Source organism: Phyllopteryx taeniolatus, chromosome 16 (genome assembly GCF_024500385.1).
Source record: "Phyllopteryx taeniolatus isolate TA_2022b chromosome 16, UOR_Ptae_1.2, whole genome shotgun sequence".
In the NCBI taxonomy this organism is placed as follows: domain Eukaryota; kingdom Metazoa; phylum Chordata; class Actinopteri; order Syngnathiformes; family Syngnathidae; genus Phyllopteryx; species Phyllopteryx taeniolatus.
The window spans coordinates 15099820-15121358 of NC_084517.1; the positions used below are offsets into that span (position 1 = coordinate 15099820).

Below are 21539 nucleotides of genomic sequence, written 5' to 3' on the forward strand. Positions count from 1 at the left end.
CCTGGCTTGAATCCCTAAACCTAATTTAAAACCATAACTGTTTAAAATCCATACTTTGAATCTCAAACTGTTTTTTGAAACCTTAAACCTGTTTTAAAATCCTAACACTATCTTGAAAACCTTGCTTGAAACCCTTACAACTGCTTGAAACCCTATTTTGGACGCCTAACCCTGAGCTGGAAAAACCGCCCGCCCGCCCCGCAGCAATATTTGTACAAAAATGTTGTTCGGTAACCGATTTGTTGGTGAACAGGGGCGTTTGTGAACCAAGGTTCCACTGTATATGACTGCTAAAGGGCTACAAAAGTACAAACTGGTAACGACCTGTTTAGATACCTGTTTCCTCTAGTTACAGTCACCATGACAACCATGATAATCCCCCCCCCCCCCACCATGTGGTTTCATTCTTATATAAAACAGGAGATTCTGTAGCTGATGATGTTATTATAGCAACAATCATGTCGTTTACAAATGATGATCATGAGTTATACTGTGTTTTCCTGAAGTTTTTGCTTTGCTTGTTTACACTGAAAAATAACAAACGTGTGTGTGTGTGTGTGTGTGCGTGTGCGTGTGTGTGTGTGTGTGTTCACATCTGCTTCTCTTTACGAGGGCTCTGCTGTAAAATTAACACGCAAACATTTGATTTCACTGCTAGTAAATATGTAAACGATCCTCTTCCCTCTTGAGGAATATATGCAATGTATATGTGTGCGTGCGTGTGTGTGTGTTTGTGTGTGTATTTACCCCCTCGCCCCACCTCAGCCTCATAAAAGTGGCACTTGAGTTTCCCCTGGTTGGCACTTTTCAAATAATCAATGTGTGTAAAGGGCTTGTGTGTGTCTGCATGTGTGTGTGTGCGTGCGTGCGTGACCTCTATAATGTATTTTGTTTTTGTTGTGAAAAGGTTTATAGTGTTAGTAGGTCAGAGCCTCCAGCCCAAGGACACATGAGTCCACCATTTTCTTCTTCTTGTCGCACTTTTCTTTTTCTTGTTTGCTGTTCTGTGTCCTTATCACCATGGCTTGAAATCGTAATTTGAAACCCAACCCTGGCTTGGAACCCTAATTTGAAATTGCAAACCTTTTTTGAAACATTATACCAGACTTAAAAAAACGAATTTAAAACCATAAGCCTCGTTTAAACCCCTAATTAAATATCCTAAACCCTGTTGGAAACCCTAAACCAGGCTTGAATCCCGAACTTGAAACCCTAACATTGTCTTAAACCCTAATTTGAAACCCTAATCCTTGTTTCAAACCCTCACCCAGGTTTGAAACCCTAGCATTGTTTTCAAATCTTAGTTTGAAACCTTATCCTCTCTAATGCAGTTTGCTTCCATCCATCCATCCATCCATTTTCTGAGCCCCTTCTCCTCACTAGGGTCGCGGGAGTGCTGGAGCCTATCCCAGCTAGCATCGGGCAGGAGGCAGGGCACATACAAACAAACAACCGTTCGCACTCACATTCACGCCTACGGGCAATTTAGAGTCTCCAATTCATGCATGTTTTTGGGATTTGGGAGGAAACCGGAGCGCCCGGAGAAAACCCACGCAGGCACGGGGAGGACATGCAAACTCCACACAGGTGAGGCTGACGCTCTAACCAGTCGTCCACCGTGCCGCCTGCAGTTTGCTTGTGGTATAAAATGTTGCTCGTGACTTCTGTCTCAACTTGTGCTTTTGTTTTGGTATGCAACTGACCTCTTGAAGCCAATGTACGCCACCAGGCCCACCACCACGGCGGCCAGGAGGGAGCAGTAGATGGGGATGAGGTTCTCGTTCAGACCGTGGCCCAGGAAGCGCGGCGCGCCGGCGCTGGGTGTGGTGGTCTCGCCGCCTGGCCACGGGCCCTCGGAACCATCAAGGAGGAAGTAGTTGGTGAATGCGGGTGACGTCGGTTCTGTCTCAGAGGAGATGGATGGGAAGTAGGTGGGCAGCAGGGGATCTGAGGCAGGGAAGAGCACAGCAAGGAGATTTTCAGTGGAGATTTTTTACGCTAGGGGCAAGTGGGTCTGTGTGAAAAACTTCTCTAACAGTCATGATTCGATTGTTAAATTGCTATATATTATATTTCTGAATGTATCTACGCAAAGCGCAACTGTGAGGGCTATTGATCATCGTCAGTGTTAGTTTTAGGTTTAAAAAAGGACAGTTCTACGCAATGTACTACTGTTAGTCAGCATGAATGTTATTATTTAAGAAAAAAAATTTTTAAAAGCACACACCCAAAAAAAAAAACACTAGTTTTTTTATTTTTATTTTTTATTTTATTTTTTTTTAATTCAGAATTACGTAAAAAAAAAAAAAAAAAAAAAACTTTTTAGTTAGTCCGCTAACAGGGTTACATTTTAAAAAAAGACAATTTTGCATTAAAATGATTTTGCTGAATATTGTAGTTACAGTTAATTTCCTGTTTTAAAAAAATGTTAGGATTACTTTAAAACTACGTTTTACGTGATGACAACAGGTTGTTAGTTTTGAAACTAAAAAACTATTAGTTCATAGGACTAGTTTCAGATGCGCTGGAGTGTGCTGGTCCACGAAATTCCCAACACTGGGTCGAACCCGCCTCCACGCAGAGTTACGCCGCGCGGAGTTACGCCACACGTTGCGCTAGATTTATGCCAGTGACGAAAATAGAGCCCTTAATAGTGGCTCTGTGCTAAATAATGGCAGCAATCAAAGTGCTCTTCCGATGAGATTTTTTTTTTCCCAGCACATTTTTGTCGCAGCTGTTTTTGAGTTCTGCTTGTGATGTTGCACAAAGAAAGTGTTTCTCAATGATCCCTCTCAGTCTCCGCCCCACCCCCCGCCTAAAAATGTAGCCTGGATCAGGACCTTATAGATCATGATAGGGGTGGGTGGCTTGAGGAGGACATGAGTTTGGCCAAGGGAATGTCTGGTTCCTGCCTTCCAGTTTTGTTTTGTTTTTCTCAACTAATAATTGGTCGTAGTTTCCATGTTCCTGCAGCACAATGGGCACTCTGGGCGTCCACCTTTAAAGTCCAGTGCGGTGAAGCTGTCAGACCTGCTCCTGATTCCTTGCCCCTGGGGGCTCTGGTCTGCCAGAACCCTCCAGTGCGAAGCGGTTGGAGAGAAACAGGGTTGGTGGGGGGGACTGCTCCTCATTAGCTCCGAGCCGGAGCAGGAAGGATTAACCCTGTGAAATCTCCCCAGATTTCTTCAAAGCCAAAGACGGCAACGCTCCCACCACGCTTTAACGATGTTACATTTTTTTGTGGCTTGGATCGATTACAGAAGACACGCAACAAATTTACATCCCAATTTCCTCTATTTATCCCAGGAGGTTTGCAACTTACAGTTTTGAGTTTTCCATAAATCAACCTGCGAGATTTCCAAAATGGGTGAATTCATCATTTTGTCATTTTGAAGAAAGTGACAGTGCTGAAAGGTCATTGCTGAAGTTAATACAAATGTATGTATATCCATATTTTCTCTGTTAAAAAGTATCATTCCCTCCTCCAAAGAGGTGTGAATTTGTTGTTCTATTTTTTAGTTTCTTTGCAAATTGGTCAAGCTTAGTCACAGTAGTTAGCAGGATGAAGTCAAAACACTAGTTAGTTTAACATGAAGACAGTTTTAGTTATTTCATTAGCTACCTCACTGCAATTAGTTTTACATTAAGTTAGCTAGTAAGATTAGGTTAAAAAAAGAGGTAATTTTACATAAAACAGAATCAGTTAGCTACTTAATTACAATTAGTTTTACCTTAAACTACAGCTTGTTAGTTGAGTTAGTTAATTAGTTAGCAGGGTGACGTTAACAAAAACTAGTTTGTTTTACGTAAAAGGTCGCTTTTCTATTGATGGCCCAACTGCTGGCCGTCCAAACGCGTTCACTCATAAATACAGTATTCTGATTTAATTACCTTTATTGTACAGTATTTTTTAATAGAGAATACAAAAACACATTCTCCTTCAAAGTAGCCTGCTAGACGAGCGGGGCTCACTGACGACACCTAAGTTCTGTCCGCTACGTGGGTTAATTGCACCTTTAAAGTGTCGTCATGTTTTCCAAATGGATAGCTATCAGGTCTCAGGGAAACTCCACTTGCCAGTTATTGAAGTCTCCCTAAGACTACTTTTATGTAAATGTGACTGATAGTAGGATTATATTTATTATAAAGTGTTACTGTATATTGAACTTGAAAAAAACGTAATTATTTCCCTATTCCCTCTATGAATATGAATGAATTCCCTCCAAGGAGCTGTAAGTTTGTGTGCAATTTCCTCGTGTGTCCCCTTAAGCGCCCTGTGATGTGGTTCCAAAAAGATCATCTGTGTCCTCTTCTGTTTCCATTTGTAAAGATTTGCTGCCTCTGACTGCCCGCCGGGGGCGCCTACGAGCAGCAACACGGTACTGTATATCAACCAATGAAAAGATGCTGGTTGTTGATGACAGGGCATTCTTCCCCACCTGCCGGATCGCTTTACAGAACGGGTAGAAAATATCCTTCGCAGACAGCCAGGCCTCATGCACGCGTCTATTTAAAGCTATTGATTGGCCGAAAAAAACCAGCAGGAGGCGTCCGTTTCGTGACCTTTCAGCCGCGCGTCGTCAGGTTTCCTGCGCTCGGCCAGTTGATCATTCCGCTAATGCGCGGCCGGCTAATGCTATTAGCGCAGTAACACGAGCTGGCAAATGGAATAAAGTGAAGGTGTGTTAACAGTCAACGCTGTTCATGTCTTTCTGCATCCATGCAAATCTGAGCTACAGTGGTACCTTGACTTGTATTTTTTATAGTTTTATTTATTCCGTGACAAAGCTCATAATTGAATACACTCATGTCAAATCAAATTGACATGAGTTGAAATGCCAGAAATGTTTCCGTTAGCAAACGTAAAAATGACTAATTAAATATTAAAATCTAACTCAATCCTGCGGTCTGTTGTTTTCAGTTTTCGTATTTTTGATCTGAGACTATAATCGAATTATGAAAAATCTGTAATTTTTCGTTTTATTGGCAAACAAATCATCGGAAACCTTTTCATTTTGGGGATTTTCTATTGCCATTTAAAAATGGAATGAACAGCGATACACAGAAAATGAGTTGCAGAACTGATTAGTTCAGTTGTGGATACAGAGTCTACATCACTCATGACCGAGACCCCAAGAACTCCTCCACTTGGTGCAGTTTATTCATCCCCGACTCGAAGAAGGTGCTCCACACCCTTTTCAGACTGAGGACCATGGACTCAGCCTTGGAGGTGCTGATTCTCATCCTAATGAGAGTTGTTGATGAAGCCAATAGAACCACATCATATGCAAAAAACAGACGTATAACTGTGGCCACCAAACCGGAACCCCTCAACAGAAATACAGGTTACGAACAAAGTCTGTGACAAAGAGAAGCCTTGGCGGAGTCCAACCATCACCAATCAGAAACAAACTTAAACTGCCTTACTTTTGGCAATGAAGACCAACTCTGACACCGGTTTTATGGGGACCAAAGGACCCATATCCCACCTAGAGCCTGAGTAAATGCTGGTGGATTTTGTTATTGTACAACTTTACTTAAGCGCAGCTGATGGGTAAAACATGACTGCGTACCTCGATGGGGCTACAATGCGAGTTCATCTATTCATTGGGCTTTTGCCTGCTTGTGAAACTGCCCAGCGAGACCAATTTATCAGCAGGGTAGGTCTTGTGTGGAGCTCCGCATCAGGCCGCACAATGACATCTTTATCCGGCCCTCCCCACCCCCCCGAGAACACTCGCCCCTCTGTGGCGGCGACGCCTCGTCCGAAGCATCCCAGGTTCCTTTCCAGAGGAAGGGTAGTGGACAGAGGAGGGGAGTGTTGATGAACAGAGCAGCTGCTGTCCAGGTTCCTAATTAGCTGAGGACGGTCAATGGGCACCGGCCAAGAGAGGGGAAAGTGATATGAAGGGTAAAGTTGGGGGAACACACAGCACCTGCTGGATGTGAGACTACTCGATGCCAAAGTCTTAATTATTCTTATAAATGACACTATTTCCATGTTTTCTGGTCATTGTGTCATCACACGAGGGCGTACTGCCATAGTAATGAGCCTTCGTCATGGGTTTTAATTTGACATAATACGAATAATTTTGTTAGGGTCTGAGCACAAAGGCCCTCTTGGAATGACTGTTTAACATAATTCTTATGAAAAATGATTAGCCTTTTGGAGGCTTTTGCATGCATGGAAACTCCTCAATTTTTGCAAGCATGTGTCCTGGTAAAGATTTATGAATTTTAGGGAGTCCCAAACATGACCCTGTCAGAACTCACTCAGTAGCGCCCCCATCCTTTCAAAGTTTGAAATAAATCAGCCCCAGAGACCAGTTTCACTGATCAACATGATATTGAGTGGACATGTCATGACAGAACACAAGAAGAAAAAAACTCCAAGACCCTTGCCAGAAATTGAACAGGAAGTCGGCCATTTGTATTTGAAGCAGTCATTTTGGGTAAAAATTCAAGACTTTGATGATCGCCTATTGAGAATTCACACAAATGAGTCTCGCTGTATCCCGCGACCCTTGTGAGGATAAGCGGCTCAGAAAATGGATGGATGGATGCATGGAGTCCCACTGTAATGTTGGCATCAAAGTTTGAAGATGAATTAGCCTTACAAATGAAACAAAATCCTTAAAGGTCTTTGCAACTTGCCAAACATCCACAACATGTCACTTCAAAAAAATAGTCATTCCTAGCCAAAAGTCTTGTTGGCAAATATCAATGCTTAACTGTGTAACTGCTGATTTTTGACAGTGAATGAGTGACAATTGTGAAGAAATGTTGCCATTCATTTGCATTTTTATCCAGTACCACTGTTGGTGGGATCTGTCGGAATACTTTTGTCCGTACTGCATATGATGATGATGATGATGATAATGCAGTTCCAGCAGGCGTGTTCACACATGTCATGAGTTTAATAGAACATCGTGGAGTTAAAACACGCTTGGCAGGAGAAATTTTTTTGGGATGCTCATAAATAAGTATGTGTAGTGGAAGCAAGTGTGTGAGAGTGTGTTGATGGAGGTCACTTGGCGAAACATGAACCCCGGTCACACGAATCCCATGACTCTGATCGACCCATCATCATCATCATCATCATTATTGAATAGCGGCACATCGCTGTGGTACGCTCTCATGTTTATATCACTTCCGCTTCCTCCTTCGCCACGCACTGTGATTGATTGACAGCTTGAATTCATATGTTTTATCCTTAAAGGGTAAATTGAGTTAAACATGTTTTGGGACACGAGTTACCCAGAGAGTTGGAAACTAAACCAGACCTGATAAGTCTTGAGGTTTTTAAGAAAATTTAACAACAGATTTTTGGACACATTCGTGATTGCCTCTAAAAACCCTCCAGCTGGTCCAAAATACTGCTGCTCGAGTGCCGACTAGAACTAGATCGTATTTCATACTGCACGCATTTAAGCCTTGTGAATTTTGTTAGAAAATTTGACATTGGATTTCAAACACATTTGTGATTGTCTCTAATGCTGCTGGTCGTGTGCTGACTAGAACTAGAAAATCATATTTCGTACTGCACGCCCTTAAGCCTCGTCTAATTTTAAAGAAACTTTAACATTAGATTTCTGACATGTTCATAGCTGGGTTTAGGCTATTTTTCAGTGTAATGTGGAAGACTACTGTGCGATAGAAAATGGAAAAACTGCTAACAGAAAATGAATTTTTAATCTGTGTTGAGGTCAGCTTCTGTCAAGTCAAATCTTCAAATGGCAGGAAGTGAAACGCTTTAGCGTGAATGAGGTCAAAGATGAGAGAACACACGAATGTGTTGCTCTCCCACTAAGAACAAGAGCACAGTGGAAGTCGTAAATTAAGTCAGGCCCACGGGGCATCAAATCAAACATGATCAGAGTGCGTCAAAGTGGACATGCTGAAGTTCAGAGATGCTGCGATGATGAAATAGCAAATAATTCTCAATTAAAACGATCGTCTCTGGGAAGCCTTGGGAGCTTTGATATGTTTGTTTTTTTTATCCCCCCGTAACTCATTAGGGAGTGCTTTGTGTCCGAAATGGCCGTTCGTAAATTAGGTCAATGTCTTTTTAGTAGGTCATCCACAATGGCTTAATTGAAAGGCAACTGGGCAGCATGGTGGTGTAAGTGGTTTAGCGTGTTTGATCAAAGTATAGTGTAAGAAAATGGCCTCCAAAAACCCTCCAGCTGGTCCAAAATGCTGCTGCTCGAGTGCTGACTAGAAAGAGAAGATGGCATTTCTCCAGCCCCCTGTACAAGTTTGAATTTAAAATCCTTCTCAGGGCAGTACAGTGGTGCTTGTGACTACAACATTTGCCTCACAGTTAAAGGTTCTGGGATCCAATTTTAGGATTAGGATCATTGAAGTCTAGTATGGTGTGAGTGTGAATGGTTGTTTGTCTCCATGTGCCCTGTGACTGACTGGCGACCAGTCCTTGGTGTTCCCTAGGCACTCGCCCGCCTCACGCCCCAAATCAGTTGCAGACTCCTGCCCCCAGATTATATTTCATAATCTTTTTTCTCCAGTGCAAGTATCACTGTTAGCCTTTCCTGATTGCATCAACCAACAACCTTTGTTGGTCAAATCCAGACATTAGACTGCAGAAAACCTTGTTTCAATGTAATGTGCAAACATGGGTGCAAGACTCCCTCACAGTCGAAGGTTTTGGGTTTGACTCTCGGTTCTGCTGCTCGAGCGGTAACTAGAACTAGAGGCCGTATTTCATTCTGCAAGGCCTTAGAATTTAACACTGGCTTTGTAACGCATTCGTAAGGGTCTCTGAAGACCCTCCAGCTGGCCCCAAATGCTGCTACCCGAGTGCTGACTAAACCTCAAAAAGATCATATTTCTCTAGTGTAGAATCACTGCTAGCTTCTCCTGTTGCCAGTATAAGAACTTGAAACCGCAGAAAACTGAGGAATGACTATTGGATTAGATATGTTTGTTTCAATGTAATGTGGAAACGTGTGCAAGACTGTTCTAATCTTTAGGTTTTGCTGCTCGAGAGCTGACTAGAACTGCAAGAGCGCAGCGCAGGGATACTTACTGTGGCAGACCGAGTCGCTGACAGGCGTGCAGTGGGCCAGCTGGATCTCGGTCTCGTCGTCGCAGATGGTACAGGGCAGGCAGGGGTCCAGTGAGCTGTCGCGGTCTGAGAAGGTAAAGTCCACGCACTCCTCGCACACCGTGTCGTGGTCGTGCTCGCAGTGGGCGAACACGCCTTCACCGGCCGGGCACACGGTGCATGGCTCGCAGTGTCCCGATAATGCGTCAAAGTAGAAGTTATAGCGGCACACGCAGATGGCATCGTTGGAGTCTGTGCACGGGGTTTCCATGCGCATCAGGCCTGTGCACTGGGTGCACGCTCGACACTCCTCGGTGTGGCTGTAATTCTCGGAGAAGGTCTCGCCTGGAGATGAGAATGTATGACACAGTAGGATCAGGATCAGGTGAGAAATTCTGTCGGGCAGCAATTGACCATGAAGACTTTATCAAGAAACATTCAGATACATATTTTATTGCGGAATCTTTTATATATATATATATATATATATATACACACACACACAACAACCCTGTCCGGACTTCAAAACAAGTGTGTATCTGTGTATCTTTTTTTTGTTTGGTTTTTTTTTGATGATCAGATTTTTATGATCCATTCGATCAACTAAAATGTAATTTTTTTCTTTGATTTTTTTAGGGTGTGTATTGGGGTGCACCAACTCTGTCTGGATGTTAAAGGAGGTGTGTATCTTTTATTTATTTATTTATTTTTATTTTATTTATTTTTTTAGTCATCAAATTTTAATGTCTCTGAGGAGAGGTCCCAGCCCCCATCCAGCAACGATTTGATGGAGGTATGGGGGGTGCGTGTGTATATCATATGAAAATAAATGGCACCTGTCTGTTTTGGGTGGTTAAATGCTCCTTAAAGGCTGCTCATCTTCCTGCTGTGGTGTAAATCACAGGCGGGTTGGGCTCGCGGGAGTGTAACAGTAGTAACAACATGATGTGTGAATGTGTCAGACTGCACGTGGGGGTGTCATGTTGATTAACAGCAGTTTAGGAGCTGTGAATACCCCACTGCACCCTCCTCCACTAGCTATGTTGTAGCACGTTGCAAATCTCGTCAAGGCTGGCACCGCGAACAGCGGTGATGTTTTAAAGGGCCAGTATCATTTTACGCACTCAGGTAGGAGTTCAAAGATGAAAAAATTCTAGTCAGGAATGTTTGACTGGGAATACTCAGAAGCAGGGTGATCAGCAAAGCTCAATTACGGAAGTGTTGTTTCCAAAGGACCACACATTCTCATGTTGACAAATGAATCAACCACCGGAATCTTATGTATTCGGATCTGGACGGAAGGGGTTGCGCCACCCGGACCTCCTTCTGCGCCACCGCCTTTAAATCATGTTGGAGTGCCATTAGTCTCATCAATAATGCAACATTGATGAGTCTCACAATTTGGTCACCTCAGCTTTTAGCCTCCGCTGTGCAAAGTGATCCAAACTTTGTCGTTTTAAACATTCCCACCAGCCTAAACGGGGGTGCGCAAGCTACAGCTCATCAGTCCGGCCTGCCGTGACATTTAAGCGTGATTTTCATGACGATTGGTGAAATTGGTATTGAGGGCATGTTTTTGGTCACTTTCTGGGGGGGTGCATTTTTTTCCAGTATTTAGTGACTTTTTATGAATGTAATTGAAATGCCGGAATTTTATTAACGAGACAGTAGTCAGTGCACCACCTCCGAGTTCGGGCCTGAGCAAAACTTCAAATTGACTGTTATGGGGGAAAAAAACACAAAATGCCCGTAATATATAAATATTTAATTAATTCTTCCATCAAATGTCTTCAATTTTCTGATTTTATGATACAGTGGGACAACAACGGACCTTCACTGGCTAAAGTCCACTGTGCATATTTAAATTCAAGTGCATTTTACATGTGTCGTATGTTTTGGGGAGGGCGTGAATGACTCCGTTCTATTGGGGTGTGTTCAGAGCCCTTAAATTGTGTACATTTTTGTCAGGATACAAGAGTGCAATATTTGTTGAGTTTTTTTAGTAGGTTTACAAAGGAACCTTGCTAATGTGGGGCCTTCAGAGGGGGTGCACAAGATAAAGTCAATGTAGTGGAACTTTAAAGTGGTGTTTTAGTTTAACTCATTGCTCAAAAGGGCTTGACTTGATGTTTTGTCTTTTTTGCCATATCTGTTGCCATTTTGAAGTTTGGAGAAACCCGGGACAAAGTACTAAAGAACTCACTGGATATCTTCCTGAAGAAGTAAGTCAAGTTTTATTTATATAGCACCTTTTAAAACACACAGTTACAAAGCACTTCACAAACACATACACATGCAAAATTAAGACAGATAGGTTAAAATAGACAACGTAGACAGAAACAAACATAAATGGTAAAAACAAATTAAAAAACCGCCTTGGAACAAAAGGAGGGCTATATAGATTTGACAATATAAATGCTGTTTTTATAGCTGTTTTTGAAGAGTGTAAAGGGAATTTCTCATGCAGGAATGGACTAATAGACTCCCAAAGTGTGGTGCGCACACTCCTGGAAGACAGGGGGGTGTAGCAAATCTGTCAGGATGTCGAAAGGGGTGCGTGGCTTAAAATGTGTGGACAATAGAGCTAAAGAAAACACCGGAAGTGTGAAGAGAATTTCCAGTGCAGGAATGGGAAAGAGGGGTGACGCCAACTCGTCAAATCTGGATTTTGAAAGCTGTGTGTTTGGGGAAAGCCCGGACTACAGAACTAAACACTGGATTGCTTCCACCTGCCAAGGTGCGGTAGGAAGTGGTGGGAAGAAGAGTGTATTGGAATGTGGATCCGGATCCCTTGGATCTAGGTCCAATTGGCTTCTAATCGCTACGCTGACCAGTCAGCTTTTCCCGTGGGTCCGGGGGCTGTGGCTCGAGATGGAAGAGAATACAGGAGGCAGCTGATTAATATTTCAACAGTGCTGATGCTGACACTCGACTTAGAACGAGGGGAGAGGGGTGCCGGTCACGTGGGGGAGGGTTACACCAAGAGGAAGTGGGAATTAAATGGCGCTGCGGTAACTAAAGATTGGCCGCGAAACAGGAAATTTTGCACTTTGCAGGTCATCAATGATTTAGTCGAGCACTTCAGCCGCATGCGCAGGTGAGTTGCACCGGTCTGCGCCGTTCCCCGCGGGCTTCAGCCACATTAAGACTTTCACTCGCCATGTGCCGCAGAAAATTGGAAGTAACCTCTCAGGGGGTTACGCGCATGTAAGTACAGCTTGGCTGAGAATAATTGTTCCTGATAAGCTCGGCTAAGGCGTTTAATTAACGGCGGGCAGATAGCAAAACTGCATTCATGTAACAGTATGCATGATGAATGAGCAGATTGGGCCCTCAGGTGCTGCGCTTTCTAATGCAGTGAACCCTCACCTACTCCTGAATTTTTCTGTAGAACTGAAACGATTGGCTAAAAAAAAAAAAAAAAAAACACACACCTATTCGCATAGTTTTGTGCTCTTTCTGTAACGCCCTAAGATGACGCCTAAACACCCCCTACTTCTAAAGTGCCACATTAGAGGAGGAGGAGCTAATGTTAGCCATTGGCTGATAGCAAGCTGGCTTGACAGTGAAGTGCATGTCAGGCGTGGCTCCATGTTGGTTTGACACTGGAGAAAGCAGGGTGGTCAACTAATGTTGGAAGCTAATCTTGAAATTAACATTGGAAGCTAATGTTGAAGCTAATGTTAACTGGCAAACAGCAGCGTAACGGAAGATTCCAGTGGAGGTCTGACAGACAGGTCAGGCTCCTCCTGGGGTTGACGCTGGAGAACCATAGTGGCAAACTATCGTTGGAAGCTGATGTTGAAGCCAGCGTTGGAAGCTAACATTGGAGCTAACATCGTAAGCAAACGTGAGCGGTAATATTGGAAGCTAGCTTCGGAATCTAATGTTGGAGGCAATCTTGGAGGCTAATGGTTGAAGCTAATGTTAAAGCTAACATTAGAGGTAACATTGTAAGCTAACTCTGGAAGCTAACATTTAAAGCTAACATTTGAAGCGAACTTCGGAAGTGAAAATTGGACGCAAACGTTGGAAGATAATGTTAGAGGTAACATTGAAGCTAAACTTGGAACCTAATGTTGGTCTACCTTAGCTCTAGAATTAGAGGTAAAGTTGGAAGCTAACATTAGAAGTAGCGTTAAACGCTGATGCTGAACCTAAAGTTGGAGCTGCCGTTGGTCGCTAACTTTGGTCTTCCTTAGCTCCAATGATACAGGTAAATTTGAAAGCTAACTTCAGAAGCCAACATTAGAGCTAACATTGGAAGCTAATGTCAGAAGTTATGTTGGAAGCTAACTTTGGAATCTACAGTAACATTGCAAGCTAACATGGGAGCTTACGTCAAAAGCTGACCTCTACGGGAAACTTCCATCATGCTGCTGTTTGGCGTCACGCTGTTCTGCTATCAGCAGGTGGCCAATCCTAGCGACTACTCCACTAACAGCCTTAGGAGGAGCATGGTGTTTGGGTGCCATTTAGGGCAGTACAGAAAGAGCGCTAAAACAAGCGGATAAGCGCGAATAGGTGCATTTTTCAACAAATAATTGTTTCTTAGGTTTTAGAGAAAGAATTCTGAGTCTGTGAGTTTGCGATGGGTGAATCGCGAATTAGCGGGAATGTACTGTATTTGTTCATTATAGGATGGCGTTTAATTGGCGGCAGGTGGATTGCGTAAAGCTGCATTTGTGTAACAGTATGCATGATGAATGAGCAGATTGGGCCCTCTGATGCGTCGCTTCCTAATACCGATTTATCCACAGCTACAGTCGTATGAGTCATCACAACAATGAGGATGAGGAGGAGGGTGAAGAGGGTTCACTGAATAGAGAAATAAAGATGGAGTCGACAGGAGTGTGAGGGAGTGTATGGGCTTCTTCCCAATTGGGAAAAGGCGAGAGAACAAACACATCATCATCGACTACAATTTACAGCCACCACTTGGAGGAATATGATACACGTGATTTTAAAACAAAGAGCCGACTGTTCCAGTTCATGAATGTTTTACAGTCGAGAGAGATACGTCCATCTATTTTATGATTCCTGTGAGGAGTAAAGAATCACAGAATTTACAGCGCAGATCAATTGCGAATTATGTTGGCTACCGACTGGGCTGGTGTGGTTACACGTGGTCTGTGGTTGTGAGGCCGGTTGGATGTATTGCCAAATTGTCAGAAACGCCCTGGGAGACGGCTTATGGTAGAGAAATTAACATTCAATTCACGGGCAACAGCTCTGGTGGACATTCCTGCAGTCAGCATGCCAATTGCATGCTCCCTTAGACATCTATGGCATTGTGCTGTGTGATAAAACTGCACATTTCAGAGTGGCCTTTTATTGTGGCCAGCCAATGGCACGCCTGTGCAATAATCATGCTGTCTAATCAGCATCTTGATACGCCACACCTGTGAGGTGGGATGGATTATCTCGACAAAGGAGAAATGCTCACAAACACAGATTTAGACAGATTTGCGAACTATATTTGAGGGAAATGGCCTTTTGTATATGTAGAAAAAGTTTTAGATCTCACGAAAAATGGGAGCAAAAACAAAAGTGTTGCGTTTATACTTTTGTTCAGTGTAACTAAAGCATTCTGATACAAATCATAATTTTCCTAGTTATCAATTTTGACAATGATGTACTGCATTACAAAACAAACAAAGAACACATTTGCCCCCATTTACGCAGTGTCCCCGAATGCACCTCGTGCACACAGAGCGCTGCGATGTGCCTGCCGAATGTAAACATGAATGGCGGTTGCCAAGTCCGGCATTCATACCCGACATATGAAGGCTCATATGTCCTGGAAGTCCCGAGCCAAACCTGGCACTCTTGAATGAAAATGAACTTTTGTTCGAAAACCGTTCTTTGACGCCAGAATGAGCGCGTTCTCAATTATGTTTATCAGGCAGAAATGAACTAAGTTCAGTTAAAGTTTGAACAAAATATGAGCTAGTTCATGAACTTTCGTTCATTGAACTCATTCAGGTACAACACTGCAGGCAACATATTTAAAGTACTAAGCAAGATAGCATTTAGAGGCAAACGGCTAACAGCTCAAATTAACAGGTATTCAGGTTTACTGCTGTGTGACCTGACACGAAACAGCTCAGTCGGTGTTTGTTTGTCGGCCCTCGTGAATAAAAACCAGAGCAGGCAAAATGTTGCGACCACGAATGCTAAACTAACTAATGCTAATGTTAGCGGCTAGCCTAAGCTAGCCTGTGAGCTAACACAAACCTGTTGTGATTGCCTACAGGGGAGGTAACAGGTTAATCCTCTCGCTTGTGAATCATGATGACCAAATTAGTGCAAGTAACGTTACAGGACTCTTGATCATGTAAATGATCTGGTGGTGATATTTTTGCTCATCCTTGAGCTATAGGGTATTCACAAAGTCTGTTTACTATTCAGAAAGAAAATATTAAAAAAGCAGATGAAGAAAAGTGTTAATCCGATTGCTTCTTGCTTCTGCTTATTCAAGTTTTCAACCACATTGCATCATTTCCCTGCAAGATGGTGCACCACCACATTAGCTTTGATAATATATGTGTTAAATTATAAAGAGACTTTATGGGCACCCTGCTTATTTTTAGACTGGGAAATTCACTGCTTTGCATTATTCTCGATATGTTTAATCCACTTGCTTTCCCAGTGTGTGTGTGTGTGTGTGTGTCTGTGTGTGTGTATGTATTGTGACTAAACTCTTCTCAAGAAGTCAGCCTAAGGCGGAGGGAAAAAACTGATTTCATAACATAATTCAACATTGTTGTGATGCTAATAGCGTTAGCATGCATATTGCTGTGACAGAAAATAGGAAGCCTTGGCCTCTCCATGTCATGGCGTTGGCTTACGGCCCAGCTACTGACACAACAAAATGTTAAAAAAAAAATATTTTCATTATTACATATTAATTCTGCACATGTTGTTGCATGTTGTGTTGTTTTTCTGCCTTTGTTGCAATAAAAGAAACTCTGTGTATTGCCTTTTGCTTTTGTTTGTTTTGTAAGACTTTAAAGCAGTAAGACTTCAGCGTCACCATAAGCAGGTGTGACAAAAAGTGTGGGTGGGTGTTGGAACACCCACATCCCCTGCAGGTGCGCCCCAAAAGTTTTGGTTTTGAAACATTTCACTGGGGAAAGTGTTGATGTTAAACACTCACTTCCCCCGCAGGTATGATGGGTATATGGGTGTTTTTTGTTTGGCTTTTTGTGTTTGATTTTTGTTTGTTTATTTTGCAACAGTTTCAAACAGTAAGTCTCTATCGTCATCAAAGGCGTGGGCACTTGTTAGCAAATTTGAGCAGATTTGTCACAGTTTTTACCTTTTTACTATTGTCAGGGATTTCACGTCTTTTTACACTTTTAAGACAGCTAAGAATGTTAAAAAGAAACCTGTATTTTACTAGGCACTTTCGCAATGCAAATCGCCTTCATTTTCAACATGTTGTGGTCTCTAAAGTTAAGAATTTACAGTGTTTTATTGCTTTTAAAGTTATTAAAACGGTTACTTTAACCATGGGCTGTATAGCTAATGGAGGATTTATGACTGCTTTTGTCCACACATTGCATCAATACAGTACATGTATAATCCTTCTTATACCGCAGGTCAAACTGACACATTTTAAAGTTGAAAGTAGGTCCAATTAACCAAATTCTTGACAAATCATTCAAAATAACTTTAAAGGACACCAATGTGACAAAAAGACTGGTCAACAAGCTTCTTGTAAGTGGAGTGTGTCTACATAATGGACCAATGCAGATGCTGTGGGTGTCAAATGGAAGTGATGTGTGTGTGTGTGTGTGTGTGTGTGTGCGTGCGTGTGTGCGCGCGTGCGCGTGTAAAAGGAGGCAAAAATGTCTAATTTATACACTTATATATATATATATCCATCCATCCATCCATCCATTTTCTGAGCCGCTTCTCCTCACTAGGGTCGCGGGGGTGCTGGAGCCTATCCCAGCTGTCATCGGGCAGGAGGCGGGGTACACCCTGAACTGGTTGCCAGCCAATCGCAGGGCATATATATATATATATATATATATATATATATACATACACACACAAACTTACTGTCGAGACACTGCGCGCAGATGGTCTGCTTGGCGCCGCACGGCCTGACCACGCCCTCGCCGGGTGGACACTCGTGGCAGCATTCGCCGTCTTTGGTGTACTGGCCAGATTCGCAGGGCAGCTGCACCACAGGCTCGCTCTTGGACGCCGCCGACGCCACCTTGAGGCGAGACACACACGAAAAACATCGGTGACAAATGAAAGGAGTTGGCATCACCATCATAAATTCCGTACGCCATCTTCATAGACGACTCACGAGAGCACAGTTCAACATATGACTAAATGCGTGTACGTGTTTCGCTTTTTCCTGCGACACACATCAAATGACTGATGAAACTCCCACACAACCTGCAAGTGTTATGAAAAGTGTGGGTGTTGAACCCTTTCACCAGAAAAAGTGCAGGTGTCAAAATGCCCACATTCCTGCAGGTGTGATGAAAACTACGGGTGTTGAAACTCCCACAAAATCTGCAAGTGTGATGAAAAGTGTGGGTGTTGCAACACCCACATCCCCCAGTGAGTGTGATAAAGTATCAGCATTGAATCCTTTTACCAGGAAACATGTAGTTGTTGAAACACCAACATCCCCTGCGGGTTTGTCAAAATGTGTGGGTGTTTAAACCTTTCACCTGGAACAGTGTGGGTGTTAGAACACACACATCCCCGACAAGTCCGTTACCTGGACAAGTGTGGGTTTTGAAACACCCACATCGCCACGAGTGTGACAAAAAGTATAGGTGTTGAAACCTTTCATCGGGAACATCTCCGGTGCGTGCAACAAAAATTGAGTGTTGAAAGTCTTTGCCCAGGGAAAGTGTGGGTGTTGAACTTTTTCTCGAGGAACAGTATGGGTGGTATGTCTTTCACCAGGAAAAGTATGGTTGTTAAAACTCCTACATCCCTGCCAGTGTGAAGACGTGTGTGTTGAAACACCCACATCACCCGTGTGGCTGCAATGGAGAGCGCGAGTGTCGAACCCTTTTACCAGGACGCACTTGTGTGCGTTGTGAGAATTTTTTTTTACTCTCACTTTTCTCGATTAAAAGCAATCTTGCAGCTTGAGGCCGCACAAGCGTTCCCTATGCGTTTCTATGTGACATTTTCCCCTGATCGGCTCGCGCTTAGGGTGCGCTTGTTTTGCATTCACGCTGATTTCACGCTCACTTTAGGTGCGGGAAGGGGGGAGGCTGAGGTTTATTCCTAAATTTAATCTGTGGCTGCCCTTTCATACAGCTGTCACAGCACAGCTGGTTGGCAACGCGGCCACGCCAATTCCGCCAGCTGCCGAGCGCCTGCTTCACTGTCATTCAAAAAGTCTTCCAACGATCACGCCGTCAAGTTTTTATTTGCAGAGGACTGCCAAACTTGAGGTTAGTAGGAAACGGCTTGGCTTGCGACTAAAGAGCCGCGGTTTGAAAAGGGTTAAGGCAACGAGCGCCACCGGATGGACGGATGGATCAGGTGTGTGAGGAAAGCTCCGTTCTCAGACAGTCTCTGAAGGTGACATGACTCATGACTTTAAGGAAAACATAGATGATTACCTTTAATGAAAATAAAAAAGCAACTTTTCATCTTCATTCAAAGACTAACTAAATCTTTTAAAATGAATAAATAAATTCAAATGCCATCAAACTAGTAAAACTATTATAAAATGGAAAAGTTAACTATAAAATAAAGGATTGTTAAATGGGTTGAATTTAATAGTTGTCAATTACATTGAACATTGAAATAATCCACATTTTTGTAAGTGAATTCATGGACTATTTAATTGAGCAATATTAATTAATTCACTGACAATTTAATTAGTACACATTTTTATTAATCAATTCATATACAGTTTCGTTTGATTATTCCACTAACAAGTGGTTCAATTTGACTGAAACACAACAGGAGGTTTAGGACAGTGTTTGCCATCCATCCATCCATTTTCTTCTGCTTATCCGAGGTCGGGTCGTGGGGGCAGTAACTTTAGCAGGGACGCCCAGACTTCCCTCTCCCCAGCCACTTCATCCAGCTCCTCTGGGGGTACCCCGTGGCGTTCCCAGGCCAACCGGGAGATGTAGTCTCTCCAGCATGTCCTGGGTTGTCCTGGCAAATGCCCAGAACACCTCACCAGGGAGGCGTCCTAATCAGATGCCCGAGCCACCTCATCTGGCTCCTCTCAATGCAGAGGAGCAGCGGCTCTACTCTGAGCCCCTCCCGGATGACTGAGCTTCTCACCCCCTTGCTAAGGGAGAGCCCGGACACCCTGCGGAGGAAACTCATTTCGACCGCTTGTATCCGGGATCTTGTTCTTTCGGTCACGACCCACAGCTCGTGACCATAGGTGAGGGTAGGAACGTAGATCGACCGGTAAATCGAGAGCTTCGCCTTTCGGCATAGCTCCTTCTTTACCACAGCGGATCGATACAAAGTCTGCATCACTGCAGATGCAACACCGATCTGCCTGTCAATCTCCCGTTCCATTTTTCCCTCCACTCTTGAACAAGACCCCGAGTTACTTGAACTCCTCCACTTGGGGCAGGATCTCATCCCCGACCTGGACAGGACACGCCACCCTTTCCCGACTGAGGACCATTCTCTCAGATTTGGAGGTTCTGATTTTTATCCCAACTGCGTCACACATGGCTGTGAACCGCTCCGGTGAGAGCTGGAGATCACGGCTTGATGAAGCCAACAGAACCACATCATCTGCAAAAAGCAGAGATGCAATACTGAGGTCACCAAACTGGACCCCCTCTATGCCTCGGCTGCGCCTTGAAATTCTGTCCATAAAACTTATGAACAGAATCGGTGACAAACGGCAGCCTTTCTGGAGTCCAACCCTCACCGGAAACGAATCCGACTGACTGCCGGCAATGCGGACCAAACTCTGACACCGGTCGTACAGGCACCGAACAGCCCATATAAGGGGGTTCGGTACCCCATACTCCTGAAGCACGCCTTCTCCAAGTCCACAAAACACGTAGACTGGTTGGGCGAACTCCCATGCACCCTGGAGGACCCTGCTGAGAGTGTAAAGCTGGTCCACTGTTTCACAGCCAGGACGAAAACCACACTGCTCCTCCTGAATCTGAGATTCGACTTCCTGATGGACCCTCCTCTCCAGCACCCCTGAATAGACCTTACCAAGGAGGCTGAGGAGCATGATCGCTCTGTAGATAGAACACACCCTCTGGGGACCACCACCCCAGTTTGCCAAACTTACAAAATGTTTCATATTGCCATAACATCCCCATATACTGGACATGAACTAATGATAAACGTTACGACATCCACGACAAGCATGAGTGAAATCCCTTGTTGAACCTTGAAAAAAAAAAATTGCACTGAGACCCATTTTGTGTCCACAACTCACAGTTTAGGAAACAATGCTTACATACTAAAATAGGTCAAGAATTGCCATAGCAGCTACATGTACTGTAGATAATAATCAATATTTGTAATCTGTCACAAAAAAAAAAAAAAATGTTGGGCCTCCGACACAGTTTTGGAAACTTTGCTTAATCAACAATTAATTTTTTTTTTTTAAATATCACATATTGCCATAACATCTTGCATATGAATGTATTATAAACATTTACTACAACAAACGTGAGACCACAAAAAATCACATTTTTACCCCCTGATTTATAGTTTCGGAAACCTTTGCTCAATCATCTAAATCTTTCTCCAAAGCATATCACATAAAATCTATGTACCCCACACATAAATTATGATAAGCAACGTTTTCTACGACAAAACCATTTTTTGGACCCCAAAGAAAATTGCCACGGAATCCGTTTCGGGGCCCCAAACCACACTTTGGTAAACCTTCCTTAATCATCTAAAATCTTACACGTTGTACGTGCAAGCTCAGTAACTTTTTAACGCATGCAAGTAAGAAGTCACTCAAACTCCAAATGAAAAAGTAACGAGGTACTTACCAGGGTGTACATGATCACAAGTGCGGGAAAGGAAGTCATCCTGTTTGCGTGTGTTGTCTGAAAAAATGAGGAGGAGGAAGAAGAGGTTCTCATCTTTATCCCAAAGTAATTTCTTCTTTTCTCTCTCTTTCAGTAAGTCCACTGCAGCATCAAGAGGAGGAGGAGGAGGAGGAGGAGGAGGAGGAGGAGCAGGGTGTCCTGTCCGGAATGAGGCTCGGGTGCAAGTGCAATGGAGAGGAAGAGCAGGAGAAATGAGTCCCCCTCGCTCTTGCTCTTGCTCCCTCCCTCTCTTTTTGCCTCTCTCCCTCCCTTGCAGGTGCACGACAGGGAGGTAATAAAGAGACGCTGCAGTCACGACGCGCACGCGCCTCCCGTCCTCGGTTTACCACAACGGAGCCGAGAAGACCTCATTTGTCACGCGGCACAATTAAGAGGGCACGCTCAGTTACCGCCGTACGTACTGTTTTTCACATGGAATA

At 43.6% G+C, this 21539-nt stretch overlaps 1 protein-coding gene and 1 long non-coding RNA gene across 4 annotated transcripts in view; one reads left to right on the forward strand and one right to left on the reverse strand.

Moving 5' to 3' along the window:
• Nucleotides 1–21200, reverse strand: part of ngfra (nerve growth factor receptor a (TNFR superfamily, member 16)) — a 34537-nt gene extending 13337 nt beyond the window's left edge. The window contains exons 1-4 of the mRNA XM_061749279.1: nucleotides 21061–21200; nucleotides 17135–17294; nucleotides 9047–9409; nucleotides 1704–1947 (exon numbers count right to left, since the gene is read on the reverse strand). Coding sequence (XP_061605263.1) covers nucleotides 1704–1947; nucleotides 9047–9409; nucleotides 17135–17294; nucleotides 21061–21153 — 860 coding nt within the window. The 5' untranslated portion in view covers nucleotides 21154–21200. The remainder of the gene's footprint in view (nucleotides 1–1703; nucleotides 1948–9046; nucleotides 9410–17134; nucleotides 17295–21060) is intronic.
• LOC133466018 (uncharacterized) overlaps nucleotides 1–21319 on the forward strand; it is a 196785-nt gene extending 175466 nt beyond the window's left edge. For 2 of the 3 annotated variants that reach the window (XR_009784808.1, XR_009784809.1), the window contains 5 exons: nucleotides 8991–9159; nucleotides 9701–9744; nucleotides 11231–11286; nucleotides 18368–18504; nucleotides 21194–21241. This is a non-coding gene — a long non-coding RNA (uncharacterized LOC133466018). Of the gene's footprint in view, nucleotides 1–8990; nucleotides 9160–9700; nucleotides 9745–11230; nucleotides 11287–18367; nucleotides 18505–21193 lie in introns of all 3 variants that reach the window. The other variant, XR_009784810.1, reaches the window with a different exon arrangement.
• The last annotated feature ends 220 nt before the right edge of the window (nucleotides 21320–21539 follow it).